Source organism: Sander vitreus, chromosome 19 (genome assembly GCF_031162955.1).
Source record: "Sander vitreus isolate 19-12246 chromosome 19, sanVit1, whole genome shotgun sequence".
In the NCBI taxonomy this organism is placed as follows: domain Eukaryota; kingdom Metazoa; phylum Chordata; class Actinopteri; order Perciformes; family Percidae; genus Sander; species Sander vitreus.
Window position 1 is genome coordinate 12,374,934 of NC_135873.1, and position 12,366 is coordinate 12,387,299.

The 12,366-nt window shown below is 39.3% G+C and overlaps 1 protein-coding gene across 2 annotated transcripts in view; it reads left to right on the plus strand.

Moving 5' to 3' along the window:
* Positions 1-12,366, plus strand: part of plcb3 (phospholipase C, beta 3 (phosphatidylinositol-specific)) — a 55,803-nt gene that overhangs the window by 7,873 nt on the left and 35,564 nt on the right. For both annotated transcript variants that reach the window (XM_078276539.1, XM_078276541.1), the window contains exon 2: positions 10,589-10,675. In XM_078276539.1, the coding sequence (XP_078132665.1) occupies positions 10,589-10,675 (87 nt within the window). The remainder of the gene's footprint in view (positions 1-10,588; positions 10,676-12,366) is intronic.

A 12,366-nucleotide genomic window follows, 5' to 3' on the forward strand; every position in this document is an offset into this window, starting at 1 on the left:
CTAAAAATCCCTATCCTTACCAGAGTCAATATAGTGTTTAGTAACTCCTAAATAATGTTGATTACTCACTGACGTCCAGTGATCACCGGTTAATGAGACAGCGTTTGCAGCACCTTGCAGCTGTTCCAGTGTGGCTGCTTTCTCCGTGTCGTACAGGCTGTGTATGCGTGAAAACTACTGTCCCCCTCGACGGCAACGAGACAGGTCAGAACACGCCAACTGTAGTACGTCTTTAAGACCCGAGTCCTCTACGATGCTGACAGGTCTGCAGTTAGTTGCCACCCGTTTCGCAAGAGCTGTAGTAATTGTTTTGGATTTGGTTTCATCCACAGGTCGGCAAGTAGCACTCTCCAAAATAATGCTTTGTCTGAGGGGGTAGCATGCTAGTGGGTAGCATCAACCTGAGTCACGTTAATTAGCTCATAGGTAGTAGCTCAATATATATATATATATATATATATATATATATATATATATATATATATATATATATAATATCCTGAACCTGAATACCAGGTGCAAATATAATCCATCTGAATTAAACACTGTGCAGAGTAGGTAAATGTGAGGTGTAAAGATGATTCTTGTATTTGACTTTTGTGAGCTCTACGGCACACTGACAGAGAGCTGCTCTGTAGACATGCTGTCTGTCTCTGTTTCCTTAATTGGTTGTATGTGTTCACATTGCACAATAACAAGCAAACCATGGCTTATAAGCAAAGTCACATTGAATCACTAGTCGCTCATTAATTGGACCAAGTTTTGGGAACGTTATGGTTTTGGCTCTAGTTCAAAATGCCTGTAACTTCAGTGAAGCATAACAAACAAAATGTTGCATTTCAAGGTTGTTTCCTGCAATCTGTCGGGAATATCAGACCTTACAGGCCGCACCACAGTTCACTTTAAAGTAACTCAGAAGTATAATCTTGGCAACAGTTAATGACATAAAAACACTTGTAGTAGCAGTTGTCCTCAGTGTTTATCACTACTGTGTTGCCAAACCAAACTTGAAACCTGATCCTGACTAGGCATTTTTGGATCTACTCTTTTGACCACCCCCATCTAGTTTGAAGCGCCTGCCCACATGTGCATTTTAAATGATCCATGCATGAAAGTTATTTTCATTCTGATAGTTTGTCGGAATCAGCCAAATATCTACTTCTCAGCTACCTTAGAATGTGGTTTGGATTAGAGCTGCACAATATATATTTTTTATCGTCATTCTAATATCAACTGGCGCAATATATATATCAGTAGGAAACTGCACTTCAAAATGTAACTTTTGAATCCCTTTTAGTGCTGCTCTTTATATTCAATTCAGTGTTCAATTTGTTCAGTAAAAGAATGTTAGAAATGATTTCCTTTTATTTGTTTTAAATTCGACAAGTACTTTGTTGTATTTTAGAAGAATACTAAAAGCAGCAGAAATGCAGAACTGAGTACATTGTAATACGTTATTTGTCGCAATTAATATCGTTATCACGATATTCAACAACGTTATCGCATATTTTGCTCATATCGTGCAGCCCTAGTTTGGAGGAATGTCACTGCATCTGAGTCAATTTAAACCTAAAGTATGGTTTATCAAGCTCTACCGGAGATGCCCACGCAGGTTGTGAAAGGACGTTTTTTTTTTGTGTTTGACGTTTTGGGAAACTTGCGAGTTAGCTTAGCATCAAGAATTGGAAAAAGGGTTCAAACAGTTCATTTTAAAGCTAAATTTCACCCAGATTTTTGCATATATGTGGAAATTTGAGGACAAAGCTCATAGATTATTATGTTACATCGTATTTGTTCAGTCGGCTCAAACATTACAACTACTAAACTAAAAAAAGACCAGCTGTTTCCCTGTTTCCGGTCTTTATGCTATTAAGCTAACAAAGTGGTAACAATCTTCTCCTCTAACTCTCAGCAAGAAAGCGAATGAGTTTAAGGGTGCCATTGTTAACCTCCGTACCAGTTTAATGTTTCCTGGAAATCCATTAAACACTGCCTGACTAATGTTTTATTCTAAGGCTGACGAAACATTTTCTTAGATGTTTTTTTTTGTTGTTCCAACACTCATGGGGTGACTGAAATCTTTTCCTGTAAGCGTTCTTCCCCTGCATGTTGGGACTTGCCATGCACCTCCTTTTATCTTCGTGGGTTTTTTTTTTATTCCAGCTTGGCTTTGGCAAGTTCTTCATAAACATCACTTCATATTACAACATGAAATGTTTTTATGATGCCACAGCAGCACTGATGAAAAATGTCCACTGGAGCAGCCTTGAACGATTATTGCTCTCCTAAACTAAGATAAATAATAAAGATATTTTCATAACTGACTCTGCACCGCTCACATTGGATTACATTGGATATATGATGTGTTGAAAGTCCTAACACAAGGCGAGATGGTTTCGTAACGGCTTGGAGAGCGTTTGATAGAGAGATGTGAGATGTGACAGCCAATACATCAAAATGAAACCGGTTCTATCCTAAGAAGTCAATCTCTTTTGCAAGCAGAGGTGCTGTGTCATTGTTACTTGGGAAAACATAATGTGCTCCACTTGTTCCTGTGTGCCTGTATCAGAAATATGGATGATTCAGTTTAGCATTCGATTGACGCGTCGAAGCAACGAGCCAGAAATTGTCATTATCAGTCAATGAGTATGTTTACATGCACACCAATACTCCTCTATTATTCCGACTATGACAATATTCGGAATTTGATACGGGTCATGTAAACAGCATGTTCCGGTTGGATATGCCGAAGGCCTTTTTCCAAATATAGCATTTTCCAATTAAGACGTGGGATATTCCGGTATTATTCGTGTTTTAGAGGCATTCTTTGGACATGTATACAGCGCATTCGGAATGTGCGTCTTAATTTGGGTTTTTACTGCAGGTTTATGGTAAGCTCTGTGCGTTGCTATGGTTGCTGTACACAAACCAACCAGCCAACAGTTTGCAAGGCTGCAGACCCGATAAGAAGGAGAAACACAGCTTCTTCTAAACATTATTAAAGACTTGGATATCAACAAGTTTTTGGACATGCGCACACATCACTACGCCGACCTTTTCTAAAGGTGGTTGAAGGAATGAAAGAGGGACGCTGCGTTGGCACGGTCCAACAAGTCAGCCACCGGTGGAATACTTCATATTTTGCATGGCTACATGTAAACGGGAATATTAGTGGAATATTAACAATATTGTCTTTTTTGGAATAAAGGCAAAACCCGGAATATTTTGTGCATGTAAACATAGTCAGGGAAAGGGTAAATGTTTAGGCGATGAGAGTAAGAGGAGGAGGAAGAGCAGGCTTGTGGGAAGGTCTGACGCCGTGCCGAGAAACACTGCTGACATCCTGACAGAGTGGTGAGAAACGAGGGATGGAGGGAGAGAGAGGTGGAAGGTCAACCATAGCCACATGTTAAGTGTGGGACTGACATCTGGACTGCTCCATCTCTACTCCTCCTCCTTCCACTCATGCAACCTTGTTGCGCCTCTGTATCGTATATATGTGATCTCTTCCCCATTCTTTCTTTTGCCATCTTTCTATCACTCTCTCTTCCTCCTCCTATTAGTCTCGGTCTGCTTCCTGTCTCTTAGTTTTGTTTCCCCTCTGTCCTCTTTTTTTCCCTTTCTGTCTCGTCTTCAGTTTAGATCTCTGTCTGGTCTTGTGTATAACACTACTATGGTTAAAGGACAATTCTGGCGCAAAATGAACCTAGGAGTTAATAACGTGTAACCAGTCGACTGTTCTCTGGGACATATTTTCATTCTAATCGAATGTGTATTTAGCTTGAACCAAGCTAGCACGAACTGGGGATTAGCTGCTAACGCTACCTTTCGGGGCAGAGGGTAAATCGCTATTTTATACCACTAACAAGGCTCAAAATAGCACCACACTTCCACGGTAGCATAATGAGGGTCCCTAAATGTTAACCGAAGCATTGAGAACTTTGTAAGTGTACAGACAGTTTATTAAAAAGATAGATTATATCGTTCGACTGACCGTGATTATAAAGACAGTAGCGTTCATTTTTACATGCGGGCGCCATCTTGGAAAACAGTCACGGTCAGTCGAACGATATAATCTGTCTTTTTAATAAACTGTCTGCTTTGGTTTACACATAGGGTTATCACCGTTAATCACCGGTACGCATTCGCGGTAGAGTTGGTAGAGGTCTTTTCGTCGTCCTGTGAAATCATGCATCTCCAAAATGTCAACTTTTCATGAGGAAAAATACCCTTGTTTTCAGCTTTGTAGCTTCTTTTATATGATTTTGAAATGGTTTAGTTGGCTAAAAGTAGTATTTAAATAAATACAATTTTGGGAGACAATTAAAATTGGAGGATTTTATGTCACACACCTTTCCAATGTCAGAATTGGGGAAGCGTGTGTAACTTTCCAAAACCGACAATCTGACATTCACCCTTACTTCATGCAGCGATTGGCCATGTGTGTGGAGGTGAGAAAGTAAGCAGGGCTTGAATTTCTATTTCAAGATCTCTTTTTTTTTTAAATTTTTACACAACTATTTAGATATTGCATCTCCCCCATCTTTAAGACAACCGGCTTTTCACTCACTGCCTTTGAGTGTCTATACACAGGGTGCGATTTGTGTTTTAACCACAATATTTTTCCTAAACCTAACTAGTCTTTTTGTTGCCTAAACTTAACTGTCATCGCTGCATGACGCTAACTTTTTCTGGCTTAACTCCACTACCACGGCCCCTGCAAGTTTCACATTCACCTATTGGCGGCCAAACAACTGCCGCTGGTAGCCGGCGTCCGGGAGCTCTGTAGCGGCTAAATACAATCAGTGTGTTCACATTACAGCGCTTTACTTAGTTTAAAATACTTTTTATTTTTGGTATATAATATAGGGCCTGTGGTCTATTGGTGAAGTAGTATTGATCACTTTGAAGGGGGGGACACGCCGGGGATAAAAAATAATTCAGCAGAAAATCGCAGCCTGCCTATACAAGTATAAAAATGTTGGATTTCCGACGTGGTCGTTTGAACTATTTCTGATCAGGCATAACCCAACCTTACCCGTTAAGGTTCACATCAACAACAGGACAAGGACAGGATATGTACAGGAGAATGTGACCTCCTTTCTGAAAAGAAATCTTGCCACTTCATTTAACTTTATGCAACCTGCATACACTGGGGTCTTGTTCAGTCATTAGAACGCGGCAGGGTTAGCGGCTCATTTCCTGAGTGGATGTTGGATCAGATGAAAGTTAAATGACCCCTGTGGGGAAATTAGGTGCTGCAGCACCTAGGGTACATATGTACTAAAAGTTATGCAAGAAAATCAAACTAACCAAGAGTGTAAACACACCTACAGTACACACTTGGAGTATGTATTGCTGTATGGATAAATCCATCCACCACATACCCTCTACCACTCTACTAAATATGAACTTTATTGACCTTCTTTTTGTATTATATTCTATAGCTAATTTCCCCTCTCTGGCCCCACTCTTTCCTCTCCTCTCTCTCATTCGAGTCCAAAGGTTACCTACTGTCACCAACCTTTACCACGTTGCCAAAGCCGCAGCTCAGACGCACTCACACTGAGTGCACACTGGCCCTCTTTCTCACACCACTCCTGCAAGCTGCCGCTGAACACACACACACACACACACACACACACACACACACACACACACACACACGTTAATTTGTGGTCTGGACAGTATGTAGGGAGAGAGGCAGAATAGATTTTCTGTGTGTGTGTGTGTGTCTCTTTACATGCCCTTTTTTAAGTTGGGCTCATTAGCTAACGTCTCTCCATGTAAGACCTCAGAGGGTGGTCCGTCCACTGAGTGTGTGTTTGACATTATGGTCAGGTAATGACAGTGTTTGTCAGGGTCAGGGCATCTGGAGGAGGTCTGGAGAAGGAGGTGTAGTCTTCAACCAATTAAGGAGGAAAAAAGGACTCAAAGTGTTGGAGAGAGAGAGAGAGTGAATTGAAGGAATGATTGACATGGAGGGAAAGACAAACATGAAAGAATGAAAAGGAAGAAGGCGAGACTTCAGAAGGTTTCTACATATGGCAGTTAATTAGGGAGTGGAATAAGGTCCTATTATAGACCTACCACCCACTTGCACACAGAAAACGCACCATAGAGTGCATGTTTACGGTAAAACACACTTTTACGAAGCAGTTACACTGAACTACAAAAAGTGGAAAAGGACAATAAATGAATGACAAAGTTTTGTGGTCATTAACCTGTTGATTGATTTGATCTATAAAATGTATAGGAAAAATTGTGAACAAATGGCCATAGAATTGTGATGACGTCTTCAAATTGTCTGAAACCCAAACATGTTTCAATTTACACACATCAATTTATACGAATACAAAAGATAGAATACCAGCACATCTTCATGTGTTATAGCTGGAAGCACATATTTGACATTTTTGCCTGATTTAAACGATTTAATTGACGATGAAAAGAAACTGAAATAATTGAGTGTAACAGATTGTGTGTGTGTGTGTCATGGTGAAAGGAAGCAATTGTCATGTATGTAAAACTCAACTCAGAACATGCAAAGTGTGTGTGGGTGTGTGGCTCTAAGGTTATATGGGAGATGTCATGGTCATATGAGCCTATCAATCACATTCCTCTTGGTAAATGTTATATTTTTGTGTCCGGTCACAGTGGAATTCCCCATCGATACTGCAAAGTGTGTATTGTCGAGAGGAGAAGAAGAGAACTAGTGACATAAACTGAGCCTGTTGTGGAACAGTTGAGGATAAACCGTTTAATGTGTCAATTAATAAACAAAGTTAAGAGAAGGAGACACCTTATTCACCTCATTTCTACGGAGGCAATTTAAACACTTAGGGTGGGTGCCTGAAGCACCTTGAATATAAAATGTACCTCAAAACATTGTACTACATGCACCATATACACATTCTGTTTAACAAATTTGAATTATTTTCTTCAAAATAGCAATGCCTTCCATAATGTATTCATCCAACATTATAAATGGAGCATGAAATGGCTGTAAAAAATGCAATGTGAGGGTGCTCATACTGTTCCACTTACAAGCCGTCGTCACCATTTTTAGATTGAAGTCAGTGAAGTTGAATGGAAACCGGCAGAAAACAAAACGGAAATCTGACTCTTGAAGTAGAGTGGAGAACTTTCTAAAATGGATTAAAGTGAAATTTGTCAGAGGACAATGCATACTGTGGATTTGGATGTGTGTTTTTTTTTTTTTTGTGTTGACCAACTGCAGCAAAGATTACCTAGAATTTTCAAACAACTTCATTTGCCTCCATCATTGAAGCCAGGCATTTTGATTTGCAAATGATTTGCATTATTTCATAGAAAGCACGGTTGTCTCTGCTAACAAGAATGGGCGTTGGTTATGTTTTCAGCACTTTGACCGTGGTAACAACATTCTTCACCTTCCCAACTGGCTGTTTCCAGTTTGTGTTGTAGATTACGTTCTGTTGTCTCACAAAGTCAAACCTAGCAGACGAAAAGGTGCAAATATATGCAAGCTCACAAGCTTCACTGTAAGTTAAAGAACTGCTCAGTGTTGACATCAAACCACCAGCTGAAAAGAACATCTGACATCAGGTCACAGGCTCTAGATGGTAATCCCAGCGTGAAATTGGAGTTGTACAGTTTTCCACTGATTCCAGTGAGTAAACACAGGTCACAAGTTCAGTGATTTATCGTGCAGTCGGCTTCACATTTGAAGTTAAAGTTAAGCTGTCATATGAAAGCACAGGAAGACATCCTGATAACTTCCCAGCTGGTTGGCGCTACAGAGCGTCTTGCTGTATAGAAGTAGTCTCATAATCACCTAAGTTAGGAATGCCCTCTTTAAAAAGACTACATTTACTGTGGCTTATTAAGGTCTCATGATGTGGTTGGACTTTGATCTCATGCTCTCTTCTACTCCTGACCTTTTTGTTTCCTTCTCTTTTTCAACCTCCCCCCCCCATCCCTCTCCTATCCATCTTTTCTCCCATCTTTCTCTCTCTCAAACTCTTCTCTCTTTTTCTCTCTGTGTTCCTTCTGTCCTTCTCCCAACCCAAACATTCACCTCTCCTGCTATCTCCTTCTCCGTTAGCCGACTTTGGAGCCTAAACTCAAGGTATGTTCGGCTTAAAATGCACTAAAAACGTGCATTTCCTGGGAATGAGACAGAAGTTAAAGCTGAGGAGACTTCTTTAAGGAATAGTTCAACATATAGGGAAATACACTTACCGGTACTCGCTTTCTTGCGGAGAGATAGACAAGCATTATTAGCTTAACGTGAGCATGAAGATGTGTAAACAGATAGCCTGGCTCTGTCTGAAGATGCCTGTTTTACAGCCTAGCAATGTTTTGTATCCTCTATTTAAGCCAAGCATGATCATTGCGAGTATATACGTATGTGAGTCAAATAGTCCTTTACGGAGTCTTATGAAGTGATAATGTAGCATTAAGTAATTTGCTTACTTCATTGATAAATTGATGTATATCAATTATTTTATGCTAGATCGTGTCTGTTATGCAGAATCATGAAATCATGAATCTTGAATAATTATTCAAATATTCAAAAAATGTTACTTTCATGTGGTAAACATGAAACTATTAGTCTACTGGAAATCTCTATACGGCCCATATGAAACCCACAAATGTTATTTTCTATTAAATTTTATGATTGGAATGTCATTTTTAGGCCTAGTGGATGAAATTAAGCTTGGTTGCTAAAAGTTGTATGAATAAGGTATAAAATGTAACTAATCGATATCAACATGAACCTTTCCCAGTTGATTACTTACATTAAGACAATGTTGGTATCGTTATCTGAAAGGTTATGTTTAAGTATGCAAATGAGGCATTCTCTTATTGTGCGCATATTTGCATACACATCCATCAGCTTAGTTAAAATCATATAGTAGTCTTTGGATTTGTTCTACTCCATATTAGGAAATGCAGTTTGTATGTGGTTAGTTGTTAGTGGGTTGCGTTTCTGTGAACTTTGCAACTGCATTTCCTCTTATAGTATGTCAGTGGGAAAGTTTGTGTGGGTTGCCATGCAGAGCTTTCTCTCTCTTCCCATCTGATAGCAATGATGATGCTGATATTGATGCTCATAATGATATGTGTACATGAGTCATCTGTCACTGCAATAACAAACAATCTGGATCATCATCGTTGTTTCCCAGGATGTCTGGACAGTATTTTGTTTTGTTTGTTTGTCTGTTGGACCGGAGTATGGCCGCTTACCATTGTAATTACAGACCCAGTAGATGTGTGTGTGTGTGTGTGTGTGTGTGTGTGTGTTTACGTGTGTGGTCATGGTATTTTGCGTATAACCCCATAATGATGATGCTAATGACATGTTGATGCAGGCTTCCATCTTCATGCTGGCAAAACTGTGTGGTTTTTCTGCATCAAAACAGTTGTTGCACCACACATGCACAGAAACACACAATATCCCTGATTGTCTACATTCCCATAATGCCAAGGCGCCATACAACGGCAGGTACAAGCAGGTACAGCCATGGCCACATCCATAAACAGCTTTTTTCATGTAGTTTTCAAAAACGCTGGCTGTTCAGTTTGGAAACAAAATTATGGTTTCATACATGCTGGGTCATATTTTCATAACTTTGGCTAATCGGAAGTATCACTTTTTTCCAAAAATCTAATTTCAACAAACCAAACTGATGTGTTCTTTTTTTAAATTTTTAATCCAGTTCAAATACAACCCACGTAGCCCTGTCCTAAACTATGACGGCCTCTTAAGGCCATTCTAGGTAGGGGAGAGAAAAAATATTCAAAATATCATATCAAAATTTTCGAGATTAGTCATAAATTCATGAAAAAAAAACCTTGGATATTCTCCGAGATTAAAGTAGTAAATTTAAGATAAAAAAAAATAAAAACAGTTAAATTCCTACAGATTGAATGACTGTTTTTCTCTAATGTTTCGTACAGTAGTTCTAATTTTGAATGAAATGTGACAACCTTAACATGTAGTCACCAAGTTAATTGCTCAAATGTACATTGCTACAAAGTAGTCGGACTGCTTGAGAAAGAAGACGATCTGATCTAACTTATTTGGAAGAGAAAATGAAAGCAAATGATACATTTTGTCCCCAATTTCTAAGTTGTAAACATCCCTCACAATTTACAGAACTTCCTGGTCCATTTTGACTTATTGTACTTTACAGTTGTGCAGTGAGGGATTACAGTGACATTTCAGATGTGCTCACTTTCAGTTATCCCTCTTAATAAAGTGGTTTAGATAATAATACAGCTACACTCATCATCTGAACACTTGTTTTTTGACCCAGCTACACTCATCATCTGAACACTTGTTTTTTGACCCAGTCAGACGTCGCTGTAACAATGTGGCCATGTTCCCAGTCATCAGCAATGACTTTGGATAGGATTATCATAGCCAATAGAATTGTCGACTAAAAGTATTAAAATAAGTCGCAAGTTGTAATAAACCTGTACACGGTCTTCTGGTTATAAACTTAGAGCTCACTTTACCTGAGCAACACAATAAGTGTGTGTGTGTGTGTGTTTTGTTATTGTTAGTCCCTCTAACATTTCTATTTCTGTTGTTGTCTAGGAGCCCAACAGCGGGCCCCCCACCCTGGTAACCCTGAAAGTTGACCCAGATGGATTCTATCTCTACTGGACTGGAGGATCCAACCTGGTGAGACACACACACACACACACACACACACACACACACACTGGTTGGTTTCAAAGTTGGCCAAATGGACTCACAAAGTATTCGCGAAAACAGACGTGATCATATACAAATGGGCCACTCTATAGCAGACCACAATGGATTTTTAATGCACCAATAGGAGTGCCAATATGGACATTACATTTGTTATTTGTTTATTTGAAGTCTACCACATATCTTCTTCTTCCATCGTCTTTCTAAATAGTTGGTTCTTCTTCCTCTCTCTTTGTGTCTCTTTGTCTCTTATTGTGGTTTTATCCAGTCCATTAGTTCAACCAGAATGGCTTTGCATCATTTCTCCCAGCCTTGTTTGCCTTCCCCCTGTTCCTCCTTCTCCCTGATGTCTTTGTGGTCTTCATCCTTTTAGCCCTCCATCTCTTTCCCTCCATCCAACTATACTTCACCCTCCCCGCCATGTCTTTTGGTGGCTGCGCTGAAGCCATTAGTTTAGTAAGATTGGATTTTAGACATTTAGCTGACATGATTAGCCGTAGCAGGATGTAGGGTTTTGAGATGTGCAGTGTTTTATTTGAATCCCATATACAAAGCAAACCTCTCTTCATCTGTCTCCCCTCGACCTTTAATCTATTATCTTCCATTCATCTGTCTATCTATGATATGTGTATATATTAGAGCTGGCCAATATATCGATATTATATCAATATCGTGATATGAGACTAGATATCATCTTAGATTTTGGATATCGTAATATCGTAATATGGCGTAAGTGTTGTCTTTTCCTGGTTTTAAAGGCTGCGTTACAGTAAAGTGATGTACTTTTCTGAACTTACCAGACTGTTGTAACTGTTCTATTATTTGCCTTTTCCCACTTTCTGTCATTATATCCACATTACTGATGATTATTTATGAAGAATCTCATTGTGCAAATATTTTGTGAGGCATCGATATTGAGGTATTTGGTCAGAAATATCGTATATATATATATATATATATATATATATATATATATATATATATATATATATATATATATATGTGTGTATGTATGTGTATATATATATATATATATATATATATACATATATACATACACACACATATATATATATATCTGTGTGATGTTGGCCTGGTCAGAACATTTTGTGATGCTTCTCTTGGATCAATTTTACGATTTCAAAGCAGCTCAATTAACTCACTCCACCTCCCCCAGGCCTCCCATCCCAATCTCTCTCTATGTTTTTCTTCTTCTCTCTCTCTTACAACCACACACACACTGACCCTCTTTTTTTATTTCTGGCTTTCTATTTATCCAAAAGGCATGTATGGAATGACCTGTTGATAGCCAATATTATCACTGCGTTATGTCTCTGTGTGTGTGTGTGTGTGTGTGTGTGTGTGTGTGTCTATCTATCTGGGCCAGAGCACACATCATGCTGTCTGTCTGCACGTGTGTCAGCCTGTGTTCATGCATTCACATAACACACGGAGTCTTGAAATACTCATTTTATCCTGATGCCTGCACAAGCACGCGTGTGTGTGTGTGTGTGTGTGTGCGCGCGTGCGCAGTGTTACATTAATGGGCCATTTGTCGCCCGAGGTGCAGCTGTGACACTGTTTAGCGAGGAGTCAGACTGTCAGGCATTGAATCTTTTCATCGTGACGATGAAGCTGCTCCACACTCCACTCCACAGAAG